The sequence below is a fragment of the Dipodomys merriami genome, unplaced genomic scaffold (genome assembly GCF_024711535.1).
Source record: "Dipodomys merriami isolate MVZ:Mamm:240054 unplaced genomic scaffold, mDipMer1.0.p SCAF_19, whole genome shotgun sequence".
Lineage (NCBI taxonomy): Eukaryota > Metazoa > Chordata > Mammalia > Rodentia > Heteromyidae > Dipodomys > Dipodomys merriami.
Genome location: NW_027203270.1, coordinates 8317938 through 8345182, shown reverse-complemented (window position 1 = coordinate 8345182; position 27245 = coordinate 8317938). Strand labels below are relative to the sequence as shown.

Sequence of the window (27245 nt, the reverse complement as noted above, 5' to 3'; positions counted from 1 at the left end):
GTGCTCATATGTTATATACCATATATGTGATCAGCAGCATGGGGATATTTAGTAGTGGTTCAACCAGATGAGTGGGAGTTCTTTGTTTCTTAAGTCCTGTTAGTTTTGTCATATCACCTAACATTTTGGATTCATCATCCACTTATCAGGGAGACCAGGTACTGTTTGTCTCTTCGTTCTTGGCTTACCTCGCTCAACATGATTCCTTCTAGCTCCATCCATTTCCCTGCAAATGCCATTATTTTGTCATTTCTAATGGCTGCATAATATTCCATTGTGTATAGATACCACAATTTTTGGATCCATTCATCTGTGGTGGGGCATCTAGGTTGTTTCCATATCCTAGCTATTGCGAACAGTGCTGCAATAAACATGGAGGTGCACGTGTCCTTGTATATTGGTTCCTGTTGTTCAGGGTAGATGCCTAGAAGTGGTATGACTGGGTCGTAAGGGAGGTCAATCTTTAGCTTTCTAAGGACCCTCCAGACTGCTTTCCAAAGTGGTTGTATGAGTGTACATTCCCACCAGCAGTGTAATAGCGTTCCTCGTTCTCCACATCCCCTCCAGCATTTGTCGTTGGCTGATTTGTTCTCCACTCCTTTTCACTTTAGTATTAGAATGCCTAGTTAGAGCAGTAAGATAAGATGCAAACATAAAGGGTATCCAAATAGGGAAAGATGAAGTAAAACTCTCCTTCTTTGCAGATGACATGATCTTATATTTAAAGCATCCCATGGATTCCACTCCAGAGTTACTCAAGTTGATTTTAAACTTTGGCAAAGTAGCAGGGTATAAAATTAACCCTCAAAAGTCAATGGTTTGGGCTGGGAAGGTGGCTAAGTGGTAGAGTGCTTGCCTCATATGCATGAGGCCCTGGGTTCGATTCCCCAGCACCACATAAACAGAAAAAACCAGAAGTGGCGTTGTGACTCAGTTGGTAGAGTGCTAGCTTGAGCTGAAGAGCTGAGGGTCAGTGCCCAGGCCCAGAGTTCAAGCCCCACAAAAACAACAACAAATCAATGGCTTTCCTGTATGCCAAAAATGTGAAGAGTGCAGCTGAAATCAGGAAAGCAATTCCCTTTTGTAATAGCCCCACAAAAAAATAAAATACCTAGGAATTAACTAAAGAAGTGAAGGACCTCTATGATGAAAACTTTAAAAACCTGAAAAAGGCAATGAAAGCAGAACTAAGAAAATGAAAAAACCTCCTATGCTTCTAGAGTGGGAGGATTAACATAATGAAAAAGGCATTACTGCCAAAGGCTATCTACAAATTCAATGCAATACCCATTAATATCTCAGCCTCATTCTTCAAGGAAACAGAAGAAGCAATCCAAAAATTCATATGGAACAATAAAAGACCCGGAATAGCAAAAACAGTCCTTAACAGAAAGAACAGTGCTGGAGGAATATCAATACCAGACTTCAAACTCTACTACAAAGCCATAGTACTCAAAGCAGCTTGGTACTGGCACAAGAACAGACCTGAGGACCAATGGAATAGAACAGAAGACCTAGAAATAAACTCACAGACCTATAGCCACCGAATCTTTGATAGGGAGCCAAAATAGAATGAAAGACAGTGTCTTCAGTAAATGGTGCTAGAAAACTTGGTTAAACACCTGTAGAAAACTAATATTAGATCCTTATATATCACCCTGGCAAACTTGGTTAAACACCTGTAGAAAACTAAAATTAGATCCTTATATATCACCCTGCACCAGAATCAACTCCAAATAGATCAAAGAACTGGAAGTAAAAACAGACACCCTGAATACATTACAGGAAGGAATAGGAGAAGCTCTAGGGCTCCTTGGCCCAGGCCAAAATTTTTTTTAATAAAGACCCAGAAACAAAACAAATCAAAGAAAGGTTGGACAAATGGGATTGCATGAAACTGCAGAGCTTCTGCATGGCAAGGACATAGCTAATACGATCAATAGAAAGCCCACAGATTGGGAGAAGATCTTCACTAGCCATACAACAAACAAGGGCCTCATATCTAAAATATACTTAGAACTCAAAAAATTAAATCCTCCAAAAACAAATCCATTAACAAGTGGGCTAAAGACTTAAAGAGAGGGGCTGGGAAGGTGGCTCAGTGGTAGAGTGCTTGCCTTGCATGCATGAGGCCCTGGGTTCAATTCCTCAGCACCACATAAGCAAAAAGAAAAAAGCCGGAAGTGGTGCTGTGGCTCAAGTGGTAGAGTGCTAGCCTTGAGCTGAAGAGCTGAGGGACAGCTCCCAGGCCCAGAGTTCAGGCCCCACAACCGGACCCAAAAACAAAACAAAACAAAAAGACTTAAAGAGAGACTTCTCTGAAGAAGAAATGGACAGTAAACACATGAAGAAATGCTCAATTTCTCTGGCCATAAAAGAAATGCAAATCAAAACAACATTGAGATTCCACCTCACCCCAGTTAGAATGGTTTTTTATTTTATTTTTTATTTTCTTTTTTTGTCAGTTGTGGGGCCTGAACTCGGCTTAGGCGCTGTCCCTCAGCTCTTCAGCTCATGGCTAGCGCTCTACCACTTGAGCCAAAGCACCACTTCTGGCCTTTTCTGCCTGTGTGGTGCTGAGGAATCGAACCCAGGGCCTCAGGCATGCAAGGCAAGCACTCTACCACTGAGCCAACTTCCCAGCCCAGTTAGAATGGTTATAATCAAGAAATCTAGTAACAACAGATGCTGGAGGAGATGTGGCCAAAAGGGAACTCTACTGCATTGTTGGTGGGAGCATAAACTTGTTCAACGACTCTGGAAAGCAGTATGGAGGTTCCTCAAAAGACTACACATAGAGCCTCCCCTATGACCCAGAAATCTCACTTGGGTATTTACCCAAATAATCACAAATTAGGCATGCTAAAGGCCAGCACAACTGTGTTTATCACAGCATTATTCATTATAGTAAGATATAGAACCAGCCCATATATCCCTTAGTAGATGAATGGATCAAGAAAATGTGATACACACACACACACACACACACACACACACACACACACGAATTCTATGCTTCCATCAGAAAGAATGACACCACCCATTTGTTAGGAAATGATCAAGAAAATGTGATACACACACACCACACACACACACACATACACACACACACACACGAATTCTGTGCTTCCATCAGAAAGAATGACACCACCCACTTGTTAGGAAATGGGAAGACTTGGAAAAAATCATATTAAGTGAGTAAGCCAGACCCAAAGAAATATAGGTGCCATGGTTTCCCTCATTTGCAATAACTAGTATATGTCTAGGATAATTTTATCAGATGAGCAGAAAAAGCTCAAAAGCTATGTACATATGACCATATAAGATGATGCTAAGTAAAATGAACCCCAAGATATAGACACAAGAGGCCTTTCCTCATTGTTGTTTTAAATGTACCACGTGATTTTTTTTTGGTTTGTTTCCATTGTATGTTCCTCCCCTTATGGTGTATCCCCTGCTGTCACTGTACTACTTGCTTTTGATATCCTGTATCTTGTATATACATTTGTCTAATTTCGGGAGGGGGAGGGGGAATAACAAAATGCTGAAACAAGGACACAGGATGACCCATTGCAACAATGATAGCCACAAGACAGTATATTGGAATTAAACTTTACAACTTTGCGGGGGGATGGAGGGAGTAAGGGAAGTGGGGGAGGGAAGGGATGGTGGGAGAACAACAAGGGAAGAAAGGGGCAACTGCTCGACAAGAAATGTACTCATTGCCTTACTCATATAACTATAACCCCTCTGTACAGCATCTTTATAATAAGTTTAAAAAAGCACAAAAAACGATTTTATGCCTGTAATCCTAGCTGCTCAGGTGATCGAGGTCAGGAGGATTGCAGTTTGAGGCAACTTGTGGAAAAATGTTTTGAGAGATCCTCCTCTCAGTAGTTAAAGTTGCAATGGGGTAGTATGCACCTGGCATCTCCTCTATGAAGGGAAGTATAAGACAGAAGGATGTCAGTCTAGTACAGTTTATGTAAAACCAAGATCTATCTCAAAAATAACCAGAGCAAAAAAAGTATTGGAGCATAGCTCAGAGAGGCCCTGAGTTCAATCTGCACTACTAACAAAACTCCAAAACTATTATAGGCGCGAATGACCTATACCCAGCTCCTTCTTGGAGAGGAATGGCATAGGAGGTTGGGTTTTGATGTAGAATGTAATTGGAAACAAATTAATGTGATACACTTAATTTTTGGATCTGGGGATTATTAGCTAGGGCCTTTTGCATGGTAGGCAGACTGTTTCCTTTGAGTCATTTGGTATACTTACAGCTGATGCTTGTTTTTTGTAGGACTGTGAAGATCCCAATCCTTTGATTCGGGCCTTGGCAGTTAGAACCATGGGATGCATCCGGGTGGATAAGATTACAGAATATCTCTGTGAGCCCCTCCGCAAGTGCTTGAAAGATGAAGACCCCTATGTTCGAAAAACGGCAGCAGTCTGTGTGGCAAAACTCCATGATATCAATGCCCAAATGGTGGAAGATCAAGGATTTCTGGATTCTCTACGGGATCTCATAGCTGATTCAAATCCAATGGTAATAAATTTCTGCTTTTATGAAGAGAGCAAACTGAGCATCAATGACACAGGCCTCTAATCCTTGCTACTCAGGAGCCTGGTATTTGAGGATTGGGGTTCAAAGTCAGACTGGGCAGAGAAATTTGAGGGTCTCTTACCTCTAATTAATCAACAAAAGCTGGAAGTAGAAATGTGGATCAAATAGTACAGTGCCAACCTTGAGAAAAATAGCTAAGGGACAGCACCCAGGCCCTGAGTTCAAGCCCCAGTACCAGCACACACACACACACACACAATTGAAGAGTTAAAGAGAAAAAGTATGAGTACCAGTAGCAGCACACTCATGCATGTGCACACGTACACACACAAATTAGATGAGAGAGAGAACGTGTGTGCATGAGCTGGGCTAGAGATGGAGCTCAGTAGTAGAGCACATGCCTGGCATGTGCACAGCTCTGGATTTGATCCCCAGCAGTACAAAATACCCAAACAAATTTAAAACAACAGAATTACTTTGGGACCAATGTGATCACTTCACATTGTGATCACTTCAGAGCCAAGTGAGGAAGGAGATTTTGAGGTCAAACCTGGGTACATAATGACCTGAAAGGGACATATAGTGAGACTATCTCAAAAACAAAAAATCAAAAAGAGCAACATTTAAAATGCTCTCTTTTCCGGGCATGTTTCACACAAATGTCTTCGGACACTGGAGCACAGAATACCTCTGGGAAACACAATTTCTCCTAATCACAGATTGTTTCATACCCTACACACTTTTTGTTCTTTTTTAGTTGTTTATTTAAAGATTATTTTTTTCAAATAGAAATTTGTGGTATATTCTGGTATGATGACACTAGAACTGAATCAAAGTGATCTTTATTGTCTACTCTTTAAAGAAAAGCCAACTTGATTATGTTCTGAGTGTTTATCATTAACATAACCTCTTAAAACTGGTATTTAAAAAAATATTCTCTTAGCCAGCGCTGGTGGCTCACACCTATAATCATAGTTACTCAGGAGGCATTCAGAGCCAGCCAGGACAGGAAAGCCTGTGAGACTTATTTCCAATTAAACTTTACTTTTAGAATGGATGTATTCAAGTGCAGTGATAAACTGACTGCTAATACCTCAAGCTCATTTTAATTGATTGGTCACTAAATATTGTTACTGAGAAGTTGGAGGAGTTTCTTTAAAGTGTTCCTTTTTTTTGTCTAGTGCAACATTTACTTGAAGGTGAATAATACTAGAAGGGGTGAGCCTTTCCTTTTTTTTTTTTTTTTTTTTGCCAGTCCTGGGGCTTGAACTCAGGGCCTGGGTGCTGTCCCTGAGCCTCTTTGTGCTCAAAGGTAGCATTCTACTTGAGCCACAGTGCTACTTCAGGCTGCTTCTGAGTAGTTTATTGGAGATGACTCATGGACTTTCCTGCCCAGGCTGGCTTCAAACTATGGTCCTTAAAACTCAGCCTTCTGAGTAGCTAGGATTACCATTGGTGCCTGGCTACCTTTACATTGTTGTTGTTATTTAACTTTCTCAGTGTAGGGAGAGTTGGAATTTACCTGAAATACGTATCATCTCTCATTTGTCTTTCATTTGCTTCAGCTAGGTGTTTGGACATCTCTTTTGGTTTATCTTAGTTTATGAGTAGCTTTTGTTTATTATCTTCCTAGATTAGTAGTAAGATGAAAGGATGAAACAAGCTACATTTAAAAAAGGATACTTCTGCTAGGCACCAGTGGGTCATGTCTGTAGTCGTAGCTACTCAGGAGGCTGAGATCTAAGGATCGCTGTTCAAAGCCAGCCCAGGCAGGAAAGTCCCTGAGACTCATTTCCAATTAACTGCCAAAAAAAAGTGCCAGAAGTAGAGCTGTGGCTCAAGTGTAGATCACTAGCCTTCAGCACAAAAGCTCAGGGACAGTGCCCAGTCCTCGAGTTCAAGCTCCCCCAGGACCAGCACAAAAAAAAAAATTAATTCAATTAAAATTGAAAAAGGTATTTCTTATACTGATTGTCATATCAGAAATCTTTCTGCCATTTTGTAGTCTTCAAGGTGGGGTGGAAGTGCTTAAACTACAAATCCTCATAAGTTGTTACCACAAGTACCAAAAGGTTAACCCAAGTTTTCTGTGTGTTTTTATCATTACTAAAATTCATACTGTCACTCTGAGCAGCCATCTTTGAAATTCTCTACTTGAGGACATAGAGAAGATGAACAACTAGGGTTCCAGGCATCAACCAGATAAACAATATTAAATAACCTTATGAAATAAAACTTAGCTATTCAATGATGCTAAAGAGGGCTTAAGGTGGATATGAATTCTAACCTCTGCAATTAAGAGTTTAAGTGAAAAAGTCATCTTTCCCACTGATGTCAGTTCTTCCATACAGAACCTGTCAAATTCTGGGACAGAAGGACTGATGACTTAGTAGTCTTTTTATTTATTTATTTATTTTATTTTCTGTTGGTCATGGGGCCTGAACTCTGGGCCTGGGTGCTGTCCCTCAGCTCTTCAGCTCGAGGCTAGTACTCTACCACTTGAACCACAGCTCCACTTCCCCCTTTTTCTGCTTTTTTTGGGGGGGCGGTGGAGGCTTCTGGTTGTGTGGCCTGAACTCTGGGCCTGGGCGCTGTCCCTCAGCTCTTCAGCTCAAGGCTAGCACTCTACCAATTGAGCCACAGCATCACTTCTGGCTTTTTTTCTTTTTGCTTATGTGGTGCTGGGGAATCGAACCCAGGGCCTCATGCATGCAAGGTAAGCACTCTACGACTGAGCTACCATCTCAGCCCCTTTTTATTTATTTTTTTAAACCCAGTAGCACTTACATATCTTTTATTAGATCACTTCACCAAATACAAAGTTTCTGGAACTGACCTAATTTGTCTGTTTTCCCCTGGTAGATCTGGTTTTGTTTTCATCTACTTCATAGTACTCAAATGACATGTGTATGCTGTTTGTTTATGCTTTTTATTAAGCTAACCTTCAAACATAGTTGAAATTAGAAACATGAGCTTATTTCTCTTTCCCTGCCCTCCACAGCTTTCATTGAGATTCTTTGTTTATTTTTTTCCACATATACTTACATTGTATTACAAAATAATTGAATCTGTACTTTGATCTCAACATTATTCCTTTTTTGGTCAATTGTGGGCCTTGAACTCTGGGCCTGGGTGCTGCCCCTGAGCTCTTCAGCTCAAGGCTAGCACATTTTCTGGTAGTTAATTGGAGATAAGAGTTTCACAGACTTTCCTTCCCTGGAGCTTTGAACTGTGATCTTCAGATCTCAGCTTCATGAGTAGCTAGGATTACAGGTGTCAGCCACCAGTGCCTGTCTATTCCTTTATTTTTTAACCTTAAAAAACAATCACAATTAAAAAGAAAAAAAATACCAAAAAATCAACCTTGAGGTATTTTAATCATCACGCTGATTTTTGTTTTTTTAATCTGTGGGGTCAAATGCTGATGGGAAAAATAGATTGAGAGCATGAATGCAAAGTACTACCCATGGTCTAGTGGTGGAAATTAAGGTTCAGTAACTCAAACGTCTCAAAAACTCCTAAGGCTGATGATGGTCCATGACACTAGGAAAAGATAATTAAATGAAAATGCCTTTTATGACAAGCACAATAGTAAATACTTTGATGCACAGTATTTCACTTATATCTGTTCTGTAAAGTGGAAGTTATTACACAGTACATATGAAGAAATGGTATACTCAGACTAAAATATCCCCAGCTCATGCAATTGGTAGTAATATAGCCAGGATTCTTTTTTTGTGTGTGTGTGTGTGTCGGTTGTAGGGCTTGAACTCTGGGCCTGGGCGCTGTCCCTTAGCTCTTCAGCTCAAGGTGAGCGTTCTACCACTTGAGCTACAGTGCCACTTCCAGTTTTCTGGTGGTTTATTGGAGATAGGAGTTTCACAGTCTCTCCTGCCTGGGCTGGCTTTGAACCTCGATCCTCAGATCTCAGCCTCCTGAGTAGCTAGGATTACAGGCGTGAGCCACCAGCGGCCCGGCTATAGCCAGGATTCTTCATTGATACCGTGTATATATACACTACAGAACCAATGTATACATATGTGTGTATGTATACATGTATATATAAAATTCACACACTTAAGTTTACTTCATTTCCTCAAAATGGCTACAATTTTGAACACATAAATATCCTTCTCTATGAAATTATGTCAGTCCTCAGTCTAATGCTGGAGAGGAGTACTCACTTTACTGCTCTTGAGGCATGTTCCACATGGTGGCAGCATTGAACCAGCAAATACCCATTCTCTTATAGAAGAATTTGGATGCTTGGGGACAAGCACAGGAAAGGAATCTGCCTTAGTAGTCTTGTAACTCACACCTAAAGGAGTTTCTAGATGTAAAAGCACCAGAATGGCAGAAATGACTGGGAAACTCTTTAATAAGAGAGGAAAATGTTGATCAAAAGCTGGCAGTTCTTAGGCTTATATTGACTTTGCCTGGTTCTTAGCAACAGTGTGCTTTGCTGTAAGGAATAGAAACTCTATTACATTTTATCTTCCTTTTTAATTTAGTTTAATTTAGTCTTTTTTCCAGTTATGGAGCTTGAATTCAGGGTCTGGGTACTGTCCTGAGCTTTTTCCGCTCAAGACTAATCGGGCTTGAATTCACGGCCAAGGCATTCTTCTTTAACTTTGTTACTCAAGTCTGGTGCTTTACCACTTGAGCCACATCTCCACTTCCTACTTTTTGCTGATAACTGGGGGTAACAGTCTCATATAGATTTCTGCCTTGTACTGGTTTTGAGCTGAAATCCTCTGAGCTTAGCCTCCTGAGAATGATTATAGATGTGAGCCACCAGCACCCAACTCAGATGTGGATTTTACTAGTCCATATTTGAAAGTTAATCTGTATTCGGAATGAAGAAACAATTTGGAGTTAGAGAAAAACAGGTCTCCTATGAATTTTTCACAGATGCCAGCATTTTAGAAATGACAGACATCTCACAAGAAAAAATACACTGTTGAGTATGTGGGTTTTTTCCCTTTTACTCTCAGAGTAAATTGGGGATATTCTAACTTCAGTTAACATATTGATGTTAAATTTGCCACTAGAAAAACTTCGTTAGCATCCCAGCACATGTACTTTGGGTTTTTTGTTTTTGTTTTTAGTTCAATTATTCCAAAGCCTTTTGCTTGCTGCTCCTGTCATCTCCATCTTTCACATCTTCTGTCTCTCTCAGAGCTGCTCATAGGATACCCCTTTTCAGTGCTCTGAGAAAGTTGTAACTTTTGAGTAGGTATACCATCAGATTAGCCTCATTTTAGGCTGGGTATAAAAGTTCTATTTAAACTGCCAACTCCTCTTGCTTTGAACTTTTTCTGGAAAAACATTTGAAGGAAAACATTAAAGAAATGTGTATTTTAATGGTGTGTTTGTCAGCAGACACACACCACATGGGATGATGATATTTTTCAATCAGGGGTGATTTTTTCTTTTTTTCCCATAGCAGATATTTGGAAGTATCTGAAAACAATTGGTTGCCACAACTATGGGAGGAGCATTAGTGGTGTCTAGTGGGTAGAGTTCAAGGATGCTTTCAACCTCCCATATGCACATGGGAGGCCCCATCAACACCACAAAGCTTTATCTGGCTTGTCAATAGTGCCTAGGCTGTAAAACCCTACCTAGAGTATATATCCAAAATGTTGCAGAATTGGAAATTGTGAGAAATCCTATGAAGAGTGTTTGTTATGGCTATGCTGTTCTAGGTCAGCAAAATTGTGTCTTGTTTCTTTCTCAGGTGGTGGCTAATGCTGTAGCAGCATTGTCTGAAATCAGTGAGTCTCACCCAAACAGCAACTTACTCGATTTAAACCCACAGAATATTAATAAGCTGCTGACAGCCCTGAATGAGTGCACTGAATGGGGCCAGATTTTCATCCTGGACTGCCTGTCTAATTACAACCCTAAAGATGACCGGGAAGCTCAGAGGTCAGTCCATTTTTCTGGAGAATATGTGATAGTCTTGACTGATGGAATAAAGTCTCATTTCTGTTACTACCCTAAGAGTCTTATCAGATTGAGGAAAGTCAGCAGACTTGGGGCAGACATTGCTACCCCTCCACTCCCAGGTATTTTCTCACTGGATTTAGGAACACTGCAGGTTATGGAGCCAGACAAAAATTGCTGTTTTTGAGATGTATGTCACTTCTTGTTTGAACAGTACAGTTCTCTTGGCTTCAAATTCCCTTGAATCTCTCTCTCTGTAGTACTTGCTTCACTCTATTAGATGAGTGTTTCATACTTGTTATTGAGCTGTGTAACACCTGTAGTTTAGTATTAGAGAAAATATATTAGTGTCAGCAAAGTATATACTGCATCCCGTTATATACAGAAATCATCAGTCTGAATTTGGAGATTCTGGAAGGCACATCTTGATCATGCTGTAGCTCAGCCTTTTTATAAGTTTTTTTTGGCAAACTGCCTACTGAAGTCAAACATGCATACACATATACATTTTAATTTGCAAATTTGAAGTTACACCAATTTTTACTGAATATTTTGTGTAAGCACTGTACTAGGCAATATACTTTTGAAGAAATGTTGGCTCTTCATTAAAGTTGACATAATTACAGAGATAAGAACCCTCCTTCCCTGGCTGAAGCTGATTTCCAAGTTACTAGAATGTAAGTGTTCTTTGCTTGTCTGGGAAATTGTTCCCTCTGGACAGACTGAACTAAAAGTAAAGCCCTTGATAGTTTCTTTCCATTTTTGAAAATACAAATCGATTCTGGAAAGAACTTCATCTAAAATTTTATTTTCTGTTGGTCATTGACTGACATTGCACTAATTTATTCAGTTCATTCACTCAGCAAATTGTGACATTATAGAGCACTTAGTCTGAGGATGGGGGTACGCGTATGGGTATATATATACATGTACTTGTATGTGTGTGTGTGTGTGTGTGTGTGTGAGTGTGAGTGTGTGTTGAGATTTTTTTCAATACAGTATGTAAATATATCAGGGGGGATGAGTGTTAATAAAGATAAAGAGATTAAGGAATTGTATCTTTTAGAAAAGTGAGGGGAAAGCTTTACTTTGAAGCTATCACTTGAATAAAGATCTGAAGGAGGTAAGCAACCAGCAAGGTGGATACAATATAAAAAGAGTAATGTAGCCTACTTGGTTAAGGACCTACTCAGTAGATTGACCAAAAGCTTATCAAACTTAGATTGATTTCAGAGAAGTCTACTGCATTGATAGTTAAATAGGTTAAGAGTTCATGAGGAATCTTAGTGTAAGAGGGCCTAGGAGAAGAAGAGGAAGTGGGAGAATAATGCAATGATGTTCTTATACTTAAAACCAGCCAGGAGTTGGTGGCTCGTGCCTGTAATCCTCGCTACTCAGGAGGCCAAGGTCTGAGGATCATGGTTTCAAAGCCAGCCTGGGCAGAAAAGTCTGTGGGACTCTTTGTTTTGTTTTGTTTTGTTTTTGGTCGGTGGTGGGGCTTGAACTTGTTGCCTGGGTGCTGTCCTTCAGCTCTTCAGCTCAAGGCTAGCGCTCTATCACTTGAGCCACAGCACCACTTCTAATTTTCTGTGGTTTATTGGAGATAAGAGTCTTACAGACTTTCCTGCCAGGCTGGCCTTGAACCATGATCCTCAGATCTCAGTCTTCTGAGTAGTTAGGATTGTGAGCCACTGACTCTGTGGGCCTCTTATCTCCAATTAACCACCAGAAAACTGGAAGTGGAGCTGTGGCTCAAAATGGTAGAGTGCTAACCTTGAGCAAAAAGAGCTTAGGGACAGCACCCAGGCCCTGAGTTCAAGCCCTGTGACTGACAAAGTAAAAATAAATCAATAAGGCAAAATCAGCAACAACAATAAAAAATTCAGAGCTTTCTTAACTTGAAAGCAGAAGTTTGGAGAGGGGGTCGTTTTTCCTGTCCACCCACCTTCTTCTGTACCTTTCAGTGAAATCTTAAGTCACAAGTGGGTTGAAATCACTCACACTATGAAATGTGTTTCAGAATGCTTAATTTGACTTCCTATAGGTTGAGTAGAAATGGGCTGTAAGGCAGGGAGGCCTAACATAATATGGGGAGACAAAGGACTGTAAAACGAGAAGGTAATCGGTGTGAGTTCATGTGTTTTGGGGTACTGCTAGTTTCCTTATAGTTTGAACATCCCCTACTGCTGGTTTCCTAAAGTGTTCTGGTGTTCCTGCTCTGCCTGTAATTTGCTGGGTATATGGCTTCTGCGGTGTTGAATCCCAATTTGACCTAAGCATGGAGCTTTAATTTTTCTAACTGATTCTTGAGTTTCTTGTTACTTGGGCCATGGGACTCTGAAATATGCTACCTTATAGAGTGGATTGGACAAAGACACTGTAATTCAAGCTACTAATTGTTCCTTTTCCACCCCCAGCATCTGTGAGCGGGTAACTCCCCGGCTATCACATGCCAACTCAGCAGTGGTGCTTTCAGCAGTAAAGGTCCTAATGAAATTTCTAGAATTGCTACCCAAGGACTCTGACTACTACAATATGCTGCTGAAGAAGTTAGCTCCTCCACTTGTCACACTGCTGTCTGGAGAGCCAGAAGTGCAATATGTTGCCCTGAGGAACATCAATCTAATTGTCCAGAAAAGGTTGGGAAATAGTGAATTGGTAACTTAAAGTTTTTATGAATTTGAATTAAGCTTAGTAATATAAATGTTTAGTAGGCCAATCTTAATCTCTTTTTACTGTATGGAAATAAAAATGTTAGCAGAGCAAGATCAAAGATCATTGGATTTACAGTTGATGCCAGTGTATTTTTGTAGTAAATGTCTGATGTTGTTCTGTAGTGAAGCTTGTTTTCTGAAGGATCTGTTCCTGATATATTGCTATTGATAGGTTCAGGCTGTAATTTAGAGCTAGTTTGTTTTTCTTCCAGCCATTCATCATGGCAGCTTGTACCCTGCTACTTGAAAAGGATAAAAATAGTCTGCCAGATGGAACTGATGAGGATAGATGGGCTGGGGATATATAGCTCAGTGATAGATCACTTACATAGAATGTGTGAGTCCTGGGGTTTGATTCCTAGTAACTGGGAGAAAAAAAGAGAAGTATAGAGGAACTTCATGAGTTTTCTTCATAAGAGGAGAAAAAGAAAGAGAGAGAGACACTGATTAGATATTAATACAAACCCAGAAGGATCTATCAGTAAATACATATATTCACTTGTCTTTCCTATATTTTTTGTGTAGACCTGAAATCTTGAAGCAGGAAATCAAAGTCTTCTTTGTGAAGTACAATGATCCTATCTATGTTAAACTAGAGAAGTTGGACATCATGATTCGCCTGGCATCCCAAGCCAACATTGCTCAGGTCCGGCTTTATGCAGTCTCAGAAAATCTGGCTCTCAGAAGAGACTAGTCCATGAGATTGATGTTTGAGAAGGCCTGATGTTTATATGCTTTCTGGGTATTTGACAGGTTCTAGCAGAACTGAAGGAATATGCCACTGAGGTAGATGTTGACTTTGTTCGAAAAGCTGTTCGAGCCATTGGACGATGTGCCATCAAAGTAGAGGTAAGTGTCCACTGGAAGTTGAAATTACATTTTATAGAGTTTGAATGTTCTCTTTTTTCCCTTTTTATTTTCTCTCCAAGACCAGCACTCAAACTCGGTATCTGATGCTTTTACTTGTTGGCTGGCGCTTTACCACCAGAAACACACCTCCAGCCCCTCTTTTTTTTCCCCTTGTCATGGGGCTTGAACTCCTCAGGACCTGGGTAATGTCCCTTAGCTCTCTGGCTTGAAGCTAGCACTCTGCTACTTGAGCCACAGCTCCACTTCTGGTTTTCTGGTGGTTAATTGGAGATAAGAGTCTCAGATCTTTCTTACCCAGGCAGGCTTTGAACTGTGGTCCTCAGATCTCAGCCTACTGAGTAGCTAGGATAACAGGTGTGAGCCACTGGCACCCAGCATCTGCTTCAGCTTTTTAAGTGCTGGGATTACAGGCTTGTAATCTTAATTTACTGCTTTGAAAAAAAGAAGCTGAGTTCATACATCTCACCATTCACACTTCTCTATCAGTTTGTTTTTCTTTGTTTACTGGGGTTTGAAATCAGGTCCTTGAGCTTTCTATGCAGGCTCTCAACTACTGAGCCACATCTCCAGCCATTTTTCTTCAGTGATTATGTTGACTCTCTCTCTCTCTTTCTCTCTCTCTTCTCTCCCTCTCCCTCCCTCTTCCTCCCTTTCCCTTCTCTCTCATTCCCTCCCACCTCCTCTCTCTGTCTTCTTCTCACCCCCCCCCCCCCAGTGTACATAGCCTTCCTGTTTTATGTTTCCAATAGAGCAGGAATAACAGACATATACCAACTATCATGTCTAGTTTCTTTTATCAAGATGGAGTCTTGCAAACTTTTTTGCCTGGGCTGCCTAGAACCATGATTCACCCTATCTCAGCTTTTCGCTTAGCTGGGATGACAGGCTGGATCTTTTTGCTCAGACTGATCTCAAACTTCAGTCTTTCCATTTTCTGTCTAAGTAACTAGGATTACAGGTGTGAGCTATGACACCCAGATATATGAGGTCTTTGTTTCTGGGTTACCTTGTTAAATTATGATCATATGTCTTTATTACTTGTTCTTTCTACTATAGGGTTTTAAAAGTTATATGTGAATATGTTGGATATAATACAAATAATTCTTTTTCTAACATGTGTCTTTATTACACCCCTGTCACCTTTCAGCTCCTCAAGCATAATATTAGACCCATAAATCACCTGTGTTTCTAGGCCCATCTCTCTTTGTCTTGTCTTGCTATTTCAGTCTGGCTGATGGCTTCCTTGGATTCTGCTTTGACAAGAAAAGAAAAATCCTCTATCAAATTTATTAGTAATGAGTAAGATTTTGTGCATATCTAGAACTTCTCATGTAGACATAAATCAGATAGCCAACCTGCAGTATAGGTTAGTCAAATTAAGTACTTGTTCAATTAGTTTAGTTTATTGAACAGTGTGTTTTATTGAAATGTGATGGACATGTTACTGGATACATCATATGACTTCTCATTTTTTATGTTCTTTTTCCTAGCAATCTGCAGAGCGCTGTGTGAGCACATTGCTTGATTTAATCCAGACAAAAGTAAATTATGTGGTCCAAGAAGCAATTGTTGTCATCAGGGACATTTTCCGCAAATACCCCAACAAGTATGTCCGAATTTTTCTTTTTCAGATCATTTGGGAAATGTTTAAATAAGGAACTTTAAAATTTACTAAGAATCACTGCTTTTATTATAACCAGCCAGAGTGGGATACTTCATTTAAATCACAAATTATATATAAAGTAATTAGCTAACAAGGAATAAAACTATTATAGAAGAAATGAAACTCTGCTTGAATATGCACTGTATATGGCATAAAGTTAACATTTCAGGTCTTTGATGGCAAGGTTACCACTAAGTAGGGAACTATTCCAGGTTGTATGAGCATACTCTGTTCTACCCATTTGAATGAATGGGACTTTTCCCTCTCATAGTGTTTCCGTTTGAATATACCATGTGGCCACTTGGTCATAAAAGCCAGCAAGGTAGCAGTTGTACTGTGCACTCTGGAAAATAATATAGCAGTAAATCACCAGCCTTTTCTGAAGTATTATTGCTGTTCTCATACAAAAATCTGCCTTTTAACTTCACACTTGTTTCAGATTGAGGCCTCTAAGTTTATGCACTAAAAATAACTTTTTCTATTTGATTCTGAAAGCAAGCAATTAAGAAAGCTGAGTGATCTGGGTGCTGGTAGCTCATGGATGTAATCCTAGCTACTAAAGAGGCTGAGATCTGAACATTGTACTTTGAAGCAGGAAAGTCCATGAGACTCTTATTTCTAATAAACTACTCAGAAAATGCTAGGAGTGGTGCTATGGCTCAAGTGGTAGAGCACTATCCTTGAGCACAAAGAGGCTCAGGGATAGTACCCAGGCCGAGTTGAAGCCCCAGGTCCCAAAGAAATCTGAGTGAAATAAGCGTAGGTCTGTGAACATCACTGCTTACAGCTGGTGCTATAATAACACTTGAGCCTTGCCTCCAGCTCACTTCTCAAGATTCTAAATCTCATTTTGCCATATAATCATGAGGATATGTTGTGTTAAAGCTTCTGATTAGTCTTTAAATATAGTGTTAAATGAAGCAACTTGTAGTAAGTTAAAATGTATTTAAGATTTAATAGAAATATTTTGACAAAGTAATGGTTTACTAAGCTTGAAAATAAAGTCCATACTTTTTAAATTTTAGAAATAGTACTTTTGGAAAGGAGACCATAAACTTTTATCATTCTCCTAGAAAAGGGTCAGGTTTCTAAAATTTTTGACTAAAGATGAAGACATTTATGTCACTGTGATTAAATAGAGAAATGTCTCACTTGTGTTTATAAGTGGCTATGACAGTTTACTTTTAAGATTAAGAAAGTAACCAAGAGCCTGTTCTAATCAGTAAAAGTAGGGTAGGTAATTAAATGTACATAGCCAAGGAAAGGGATTCAACATGATAAACATGAGAGAGATTATAAAAATAAATATTTAAATTACTTATTTCTTAGGGGGAACAGATCAATGTGTGTGCTGTAGGGACAAAGAACTTAAAGGCCTCTTACTGGACGATCCTGTTTTCTAATTTTATTTTCTAAAAACTGATTTCTGGCAGCAAAATGACATAAAAGGGAAGTTCTCTGATTGTTTTAAAAATGATTATTAGAAACTTAAGATAGTGGTATTGTCTTACCACAGGTTGATTTTTCTCTATGAAAAGACTACCTGAGAGGGGTTTGTTTTCTTTGTGAGGGGTGGATTGGTGTGTGTGTGTGTGTGTGCGTGTGTGTGCGTGTGTGTGCGTGTGTGTGTGTGTGTGTGTGTGTGTGTGTGTGTGTGTGTGTGTTGAGGGTTTTGTTTTCTTTGTGAGGGGTGGATTGGTGTGTGTGTGTGTGTGTGTGTGTGTGTGTGTGTGTGTGTGTGTGTGTGTGTGTGTGTGTGTGTGTGTGTGTGTGTGTGTGTGTGTGTGTGTGTGTGTGTGTGTGTGTGTGTGTGTGTGTGTGTGTGTGTGTGTGTTGGTTTGTTGATTGGTTGTGGGGCTTGAATTCTGGGCCTGATTGCTATCCCTGAGCTCCTTAGCTCAAGGCTAGAGCTCTACCACTTGAGCCACAGCGCTGCTTCTGGTTTTCTGGTGGTTAATTGGAGATAAAAGTCTCACAGACATTCCTGCCCAGGCTGGCTTTGAACCACAATCCTCATATCTCAGCCTCCTGAGTAGCTAGCATCACAGGTGTGAGCCACTGGCCCCTGGCTGATATACTGTTTTTTAAACTTAGCTCCCTGTGCTTGCTAGGCAGGCATTCTACCACTAGAGCTGTGTTCCAGCCATTTTTGCTTTAGTTATTTTTCTTTTCTTTTTTTTTTTGGGGGGGGGGTCCGGTCGTGGGGCCTGAACTCTGGGCCTGGGTGCTGTCACTCAGCTCTTCAGCTCAAGGCTAGCGCTCTACTACTTGAGCCACAGCACCACTTCCAGCTTTTTTCTTTTTGCATATGTGGTGCTAAGGAATCGAACCCAGGGCCTCAGGCATGCAAGGCAAGCTCTCTACCACTGAGCCACCTTCCCAGCCGCTTTAGTTATTTTTCTGGATAGAGTTGCATTTGTGTCTGGCTGGCCTAAACTACTATCTACCTATTTTATGCTCCCTGCAGAGCTAGAATAATAGGTGTGAACCACCATATTCAGTTTTTATTGATTGAATTGAGGTTGAGATGAGGTCTCAGACTTTTGCCTAAGCTGACCTTGAATTGCAGTCCTCCTAGGCTCTACTCCAAGTAGTTAGGATTACAAGGATGAGCTAGCTTCTGATAAGTTTTCATAACCAGTTAGAACCTAGCTTTTAAAACCTAATTGAAAGGAAACATTAGACGTTTATAAACTTCTCACTTATAGACCATATAAGTCTCTTGACTAAGTGACTCTTGATAGTTTGATGTGTAATCTTTTGTCGATAGTTTGCCCTTAAGCTTCACTATTAAGAGTAGTTGTTAGTTTTGTCATTAGTAACCATAGTCCATTTTGTTGTGTCAGGTATGAAAGTATTATTGCCACACTCTGTGAAAACTTAGACTCCCTAGATGAGCCAGATGCTCGAGCAGCTATGATTTGGATTGTGGGAGAATATGCTGAGAGAATTGACAATGCAGATGAGTTACTAGAGAGCTTCTTGGAGGGTTTTCATGATGAAAGTACTCAGGTAAGTTCTCCTTTGTCCCATGTCCTGGATCTCTTTGGGAAGATATCAGAGACAGTTTCCTGTTTGTGTGTGCTTTTGTGTGTGTGTGTGTGTGTGTGTGTGTGTGTGTATGTTTGTGTTTGTGTGTATGTGTGTGTGTATGTGTAATCAGTTTTCTACCCAAAGCAAAGGGATGACTTTTTCAGTTGTACTGAGTCTATTGTAACAAACTTGCATAACCTAGGTTAGTGAATCTCAGAACTTAATGAACATCAGAAACACCTGGAAGTGGTACTGTGGCTCAAGCGGTAGAGCACTAGCCTTGAGCTGATGAGTGCAGGGTCAGCGCCCAGGCCCAGAGTTCAAGCCCCACGACCAACAACAACAAAAAAAACAAAAAACAAACACCTGAGGGGATTGTTGAAGAAGCACAGGTTGCTGAACCTTGCCCCAGAGTATCTGGCTCCATAGGTCTGAGATGGGCCTATGTGCTCACATTTCTTACAGGATTCAGAATGCTGCTGCTATTCCCACTCATGGTGGTTCAGAACTACACTTTAACAGCAGCTGGTCATAATAATCTCAGCAGTAGTCAAATTTTTGTTTTCTGTTATTTAATAATGATTATACATTCATCTTAGCAATTATTGTGGTTCCTTACAGCAGAGATTTTTATCTGAGACTGTGGCAAGGCATGAAAAGATTTCTCTGGATAAGACTTTCCTATCTATCCCTCTTCCTGAACAAAATAGAAGCCACAGGCCCAGAGAAGCAGATCAATTATTAGGCCTTTTCCTCTCACAGCAACTAGAAGTTCATATATGTAATCTATTACAATTTTAATTTTAATGGGCCTAATGGCAGTTAATAGTAGCTCAGCTAATAGCTGTAATATGACATAAATAAATAGCTGTAATATGACATAATTTACTGTTTTGGCTTTTTCCCCAGTATAACAGGTAATTCCATAATCCCCTAAACTTCTAGGTTTTGATAGGAGTAAATAGTATAACGTTTGATCAGGACCCAGTTCTATCACTATCAGTATGTTAGTATGCAGTGTAAAAAGTACAGGTGGTAAATCAGTCCTAGAAACAAGCCATAGTGCCATAGTGCAATTTGAGACTAAGAGGCTAATGAGTTTTCAGAGAAACCTTTGGTTGCTATATTGTTATTGGCTGAGTTTCATCCTTTGTCTATAACCATAATCAGAAAGACTCCTTGGAAATTTATTCTCTTAGAGTCACTATTTTGGAGATGAGCCCAAGGAAAAACCCAAATAACTTTTTTTTTTTTTTCTTAATCAAATCTTACCTGTTTAGGTGCAGCTTACTCTGCTTACTGCCATAGTGAAGCTGTTCCTCAAGAAGCCATCAGAAACACAGGAGTTGGTCCAGCAAGTCTTAAGTTTGGCCACACAGGTAAGAAATCTGAAAAAAGTGAGTTGATATTCCATGTTTCACACTGTAAGAGTTTATTAAACTCTTTTCAAGAAGGTTTATTTTGGGATGTGTTAATTATAAGAAATGCAGTCTTTAAATTTTGTGACAATAGTAAAACAATACCTCTTAACACAACGCATTCCACTCAATTGTAATTGATTTCTTACAGCTTTTAAATATGAGGTTGGCTGACTTGAGTTTAAGTGGTAATTCATAAAAGTTGAACTTAGACTTTTTTTTTTTTGGCCGGCCATGGGGCTTGAACTCTGGGCCTGGGCGCTGTGCCTCAGCTCTTCAGCTCAAGGCCAGTGCTCTACTACTTGAGCTACAGCACCACTTCTGGTTTTCTGGTGGTTTATTGGGGATAGGAGTCTCATGGTCTCTCCTGCCTGGGCTGGCTTTGAATCACGATCCTAAGATCTCAGCCTCCTGAGTAGCTAGGATTACAGGTGTGAGCCACCAGCGCCCAGCATGAACTTAGACTTTTTTTTAAACTGGTCCTGGGGCTTGAACTCAGGGTCTGGGTGCTGTCCCTGAACTTTTTTGCTCAAGACTAGTGTTTTACCGTTTGAACTACAGTTCTTCTTCTTGCTTTTTATGAACTATATTGGAGATAAAAAAGTCTTACAGACTTTCCTGCTTGGGCTGGCTTTAAACAGTTCTCAGTTCTCAGTTCTCAGCTTACTAAGTAGTTATCAGTACAGACATGAGCCACCAACACCCACCTGAACTTAGATTTTTAGTGTTAATGAAGGTATGTAAAATAACTTTGAGTGTAATAGCTTCAGGGCAACATTAGCTTTCATATCAGAGTGCTTCTGCTACTTCCATGGATTTAAAAAAATGATTTTAGCCCTCTGAATTATGTGATAGTTTTGATCAGAAGAAAAAGATTTGGAGCCAGGCATGGGGGCACACACCTATAATCCCAGCTACTCAGGAAATCAGGAGAATCATGGTTTAAGTCCAACCCTGGCAAAAAAGTTAGAGCCCCATCTCAACCAACAAGTCAGGCACATGTGCATTATGAAGCTCAATTAATACAGAGAAGCTTCTCAGACTCTTGTTATTGTCAATTGTGTTTACTTTTTGGGTTCTGAGTATACCTCTGCTCTTACTAACTTTATGAAAACATACTTCCTCAAAAGAAAATGGTGCCCAAAAAGCAACCAAATGTTATGGTAACTCACAAAGGTGGAAAAGGGGGCAATAATACACTTAATTTAAATAATAAAGTAAAACTTTTAAATTTGTTGAAAGATCTTTAGTGGAAATTGGGTAGTGCTATGGGAAGAATGGATCAAGCATTCCTGATACAGTACTGAACTGAGTATAGTACTGAGCAATTGTAAGCATTCCTGATACAGTACTGAACTGAGTATAGTACTGAGCAATTGTGGGTTCTCCTCAATGGCTTTGTCCTTGACCCAAATACCTGCAGATACTATGTGTCTACTGTACTGCCAATAAAATGTGCTGCAAAGAGATAAAAAGTAAAATAAATAGAATTTAAATTATATAAACTATAAAATTGAATAAATTCTGCTGGGTTTTGATTTGGAAATATGACCAGTGGCCTTAGTGGTCAAATTACATGTCTTGGGTACCAGTGGCTCATGTCTATAATGTTAGCTACTCAGGAGGATGATATCTGAGGATTGCGGTTCAATGCCAGTCTGGGCAGTTAACTACCAAAACGCTGGAAGTGCAGCTGTAGTTCAAGTAGTAGAATGCTATCCTTGAGCATAAAAGCTTGGCTGCTGTCAGAACAAATACCATACTGTTAATTATGATTATTTTTGGGATGAGGAAATGAGAGGTGGAAGGGTTTGAATGATTAGGGGAGATTTCTTTCTGTAATGACATACTCTTGTTTTATTTTTTGGCAGTACTGGAGTTTGAACTTCTGGCTTTGCATTTGCCAGGCAGGCATTCTTACTACTTAAGCCATGCTTCCAGCCCTATACACACTGCTAAATTGTGCTGCATAGCATTAATAATATTTTTTTAGCTATGCGCATATATGAAATTATTTTAAAACTACAACAGTAAAAGGCTACTAAACTCAAGTCCCGCCCATTTTGAAAAGTGACATGCTTTCTTTAATGTGTTTTTTTTTTTTTTTGGTTCCGGTTGTGGGGCCTGAACTCTGGCCTGGGCGCTGTCCCTCAGCTCTTCAGCTCAAGGCTAGCACTCTACCACTTGAGCCACAGTGCCACTTCCGACTTTTTTTTCTTTTTGCTTATGTGGTGCTGAGGAATCGAACCCAGGGCCTCAGGCATGCAAGGCAAGCGCTCTACCACTGAGCCACCTTCCCAGCCCGTGTTTTTTTTTTTTTTTTTTTTTTTTTTTTTTTACAATATTTTGATACTCTAGTATTCTGAGCTCCTTAGGTACTTTGTGTGATCCCCTTATTTCCACAGCCTAACCAAGGTTTGTAAGATGCTTACAAATATTTGAGTCAAGAAGAGAAGGTATGTGCTTGTAATCCTAGCTAAGCTAAAGTCCAGAACAGTTCATGAGACTCCATTTCCAAAGTAACCAGCATAAGGCTGGACTAGAGGCCTGGCTCAAATGGTAGAGCACCAGACTAGCAAGTGCAAGGCCCTGATTTCAAAGCCTGATACCAAAAAAAAAATAAGGGTGGGGAGGAAGGTATTAGTGAAATAATGTAAGATATAATGTGTATTGTGAATACTCTTGCTAATATTTATAGTTTTAAAAATACTATTTTTCCATTGTCATCTCAAACCAGTTCACTTACCAATTTTAAGTTTATTTCCTTTTCTAACTTGCTTTAGAATTTGCATCTTAACACTGAATTCATCTCAGTTCATGTTAAAATTCCTTAAAACATTAGAGACTATAAAATTATAAAATGTAATTGAGTCTCAGTGAAATATATAATCACTAGTCCGCATAAATCACTACAGATCTAACAATTTCAGTTTTTGTGTGGAGACTGGTTCCATATATATATATGTATATGTATATATACACTATATATAAATATATATTATACACATTTATATATTATATATTTATATATATTAACCTTTTCATTAGGATTCTGATAATCCTGACCTTCGAGATCGGGGCTACATCTATTGGCGCCTTCTCTCAACTGATCCTGTGACTGCCAAAGAAGTAGTCTTATCTGAGAAGCCCCTCATCTCTGAAGAGACAGACCTCATTGAGCCAACTCTACTGGATGAACTTATCTGCCACATTGGTTCTTTGGCCTCTGTGTACCATAAACCTCCCAATGCATTTGTGGAAGGGAGTCATGGGATTCATCGCAAACACTTGCCAATTCATCATGGGAGGTAAGCTGTGAACTAGATTTGAGTAAGAAGTGACTCTGTTTAGACAGAGTTGATATTCCTGCTTATGAATCCTGGAAAAGAACGTGGTATGCATACCCTATTGCTATTACTGCTGTAGGATCTTCCTCTGTTCCAATCTAAAAGGACAGTAAAAGCTTTAGAAAATTATGATGAAGACCTTCCAAACAGTCTAAAAGTTGCTTAGGTCTTTAGTAAGATGGGGCTAAAAATATTCCCTGAGTTGAAAAAAAAAGCATCTTTGTACATGTAGAATCTGTTCCCTTATAGTAGCTTTGATTGAGGCTTATGGATAAAGTTAGTGGATGCTGCTTCTCTTAACTCATAAAAATATTAATGAAACTATTTTCAAGATTGTTTTATATGAAAAAATTCTGTATCTGAATACAGATTTTTAGTTACATATACCTTCTTTACCAAATTGATTTTATCAATAAGAAAAATCTGTTAGGCACCTACTTCCAGAAAGCATGGAACTTTTGCTTTGTAGCTAACTATCTTAAAATTTTAATTAAGGAGCCGGGCACTGGTGGCTCAGGCCTATAATCCTAGCTACTCAGGAGGCTGAGATCTGAGGATCGTGGTTCAGAGTCAGCCCAGGCACAAAAGTCCATGAGACACTTATCTCCAATACACCGCCAGAAAACCAGAAGTGGCACTGTGGCTGAAGTAGTAGAGCACTAGACTTAAGCTGAAGAGCTGAGGGACAGCGCCCAGGCCCAGAATTCAAGCCCCATGACTGACCAAAAAAAAAATTAAGGAGAAGTACTCTAATAAACTCATATGATAGATATCTCAGAAGTTTTTCAGAATCTGATTATAATCATAACCAACCGTAAATCTAAATGAAATATGTTCCCAGAATAGACTAATCAGGCTTTTGTTAGTGAATACCTTCTACTGTTATTTATATTTCTGTTTTAAGTGGTTAATAAGTGGCCAAAGCATAGAATTAATTATTACTTTACAAATTGTCATAGTCTTTATTTTAGTGTCGTGGATACAGAAAACAAAAGAGAAAGGGTAACACCCAGGAAAATGATTATTAATCTTTGATGGGCCCTAGTTGAGTTGGATCTGTGATTTTAGGACTTGTACTTTGATTTTAATCCAAAGATGTATGAATTCATAAGGATTAGGTCTTACACTAAGTTGGAACATTTTTCCTTGCAGACAAACAGGTTTCATATTCTTTCATTATAACTAATTTTTTTTTTTTTTTTTGGTTGTGGGGCTTGAATTCTGGGCCTGGACTGCTGTCCCTCAGCTCTTTAGCTCAAGGCTAGCACTCTGCCATTTGAGCCACAGCATCACTTCCAGTTTTCAGGTGGCTAATTGGAGATAAGAGTCTCACAGACTTTCCTGCCTAGGCTGGCTTGGAACCATGATCCTTAGATCTCAGCCTCCTGAGTAGCTAGGATTGCAGGCGTGAGCCACTGGCGCTCAGCTTAGCTGTAACAATTTAACTTCTTTAAGTACTCCTTCTGGTATGTACTTCCAAGTTTTTATATAGATAGGGAGTTCTGTTGTAACATACCTATGTAGACATTTCCCATTTATTTTAGCCTTCTGATAACTTGACCCTCATATGAGATGAGGAAATCAACAAACAGGAATAACTCTTGAACACAAGGAAAGAACCAATGTTTAAACTAAAACAGAACCACAAAGTCTTCATCTGAATATTAGCCTTTTTGTTTGTTACCTTTCCAGTGCTTCTGTAGTTCTTTCTGGAATAATTTTTTTGGCTTTTTTGCTTGCTTTTTGTTTTTATTTAAAGAATGTATAAATAATGGAAAATACCATTTGATAAAAATGGAGATGATGTATTGCTGCAAATGTGTGCATTGACATTACCTAGCTGCCTCACAAGATGCTAAGTGATACACTTCTGACATTAAATAAAGCAATAAAGCCTTATTCTGCCTCTTGCAGAGGTTAAAAATGCTTATAAGTTCACTAGGTCTTTTAAAATCACTTAGAAAAGGGAGAAGTACTCTGTACTTGGGTGCTTACTATATTTATTATTTAGCTGCTATATGAAGGTGGTGGCAAACCGGTCTAATTTAGAAAAAGCTCATCATTAAAAATATTGCCTTAGCTGGGCACTGGTGGGCCACACCTGTAATCGTAGCTACTTAGGAGGCTGAGATCTTAGGATCATAATTTAGAGCCAGACAGGGCAAGAAAGTCTGTTGACACTCTTTATCTCCAATTAACCACCAGAAAACCAAAAGTGGCATCATGGTTCAAAATGGTAGAGCCCTAGCCTTGAGCACAAAGCTTGGGACAGCACCCAGGCCCTGAGTTTAAGCCTCAAACCAATAAAAATAAACTTAAAAATAAGTTTACACATATATATACATATATATATATATATATATATTGCCTTGATGACTTTTAGTTATTTCCCCTGAGCTCACAATATGTTCATATGAATTTCCCATTTTCTCCACTGTGTGCTAATAATTTGTCCTGCAAATGCACAATCATTTACTTCTTGTCATCTGACTTACCTCTGTCGTCTCACATTATGCTTTCTTTTCCATTATAGTGAAAAATATGGGCATTTCAAAAAGAAATAATGTTCATTGTTTTCTACTTTCTATTTAGAAGTACTAATCCATGCATTCTGTCACATACCCTAAGTGGAACAAATCATATGTTGCAGAATTTCTTATGTAGAGACTGATGTATATCTCTTGCCGTGTGTCTATGATACCATCTTTCCCATTTAGCTTCATTTTTTATAGTTTGCCCCTTCTCATGTGGTTCTCTTGACATTTTTTCATCACAAGTCTTAGAAAGTTTTTCTTTCTGCTGTTCTGTGTTAATGTTCTTTCTCTGATTATAATCTTGGCTTTTGAATTCAAAGGCTCAGTCTGAACCTCCTCTTTTTATACTTCCCCTGTAGTCCTTCGGGGAACTTGACTGAGGAACTATAGCTGACAGTTGTACAGCTTACAATGATAGCTACTACTGTATGTTACAAAATTCACCGTTTTGGGCCTGGTGTTTTCAGTTTTTTGGTTTTTGGTTTTTTGGGTTTTTGGTTTTTTTTTTTGGTGGATCATAGGGCTTGAACTCTGGGCTTGGGCGCTGTCCCTGCGCTCTTCAGCTCAAGGCGAGCGCTCTACCGCTTGAGCCACAGAGCTATTTCCAGTTTCTAGTGGTTTATTGGAGATTAGAGTCTCACAGACTTTACTGCCCGGGCTGGCTTTGAACCGTGACCCTCAGATCTCATCCTCCTGAATAGCTAGGATTACAGGCGTGAGCCACCAGCGCCTGGCACACTTATTTTTTGCTTTAACCAACCAATATTCCCAACGTTGGCTTGGGAATATTGCTTTGGTTTATTGATGAAGAAACTTGGTCTCAGAGAAGTTGTCATCTGCTCAAATTATGAAACAAGCCATTAGGGGAGCTAACTCATGATCTTAGTCTTCCAATTCTAAACCCCTGCTCTTTCCATCACACCTTCCTCTGGTGACTCACTTGAGATGTGTATATAAATTTCTTCCACACTTAGTGACTTCTAGTCTCTTATCCTGACCTGCCTTTAGTCTTCTTTACTTATTTTTCTTACTTGAAACTTAATAGAATTAAGAACTGAGCATCTTGTGACAATGGGCATAGCTTGGTGGTAGAGCACTTTTTTAACATTTGCAGGGCTCTAGGTTCAATCCCTGCACATCTGATTATTGT

At 39.5% G+C, this 27245-nt stretch overlaps 1 protein-coding gene across 5 annotated transcripts in view; it reads left to right on the top strand.

Annotated features, from left to right (window-relative positions):
* Ap2b1 (adaptor related protein complex 2 subunit beta 1) overlaps window positions 1–27245 on the top strand; it is a 115996-nt gene that overhangs the window by 22986 nt on the left and 65765 nt on the right. For all 5 annotated transcript variants that reach the window (XM_070027180.1, XM_070027176.1, XM_070027177.1 and 2 more), the window contains 9 exons: window positions 4304–4549; window positions 10308–10498; window positions 12934–13155; window positions 13756–13876; window positions 13984–14079; window positions 15591–15706; window positions 18610–18775; window positions 20077–20175; window positions 23263–23522. In XM_070027180.1, the coding sequence (XP_069883281.1) occupies window positions 4304–4549; window positions 10308–10498; window positions 12934–13155; window positions 13756–13876; window positions 13984–14079; window positions 15591–15706; window positions 18610–18775; window positions 20077–20175; window positions 23263–23522 (1517 nt within the window). The remainder of the gene's footprint in view (window positions 1–4303; window positions 4550–10307; window positions 10499–12933; window positions 13156–13755; window positions 13877–13983; window positions 14080–15590; window positions 15707–18609; window positions 18776–20076; window positions 20176–23262; window positions 23523–27245) is intronic.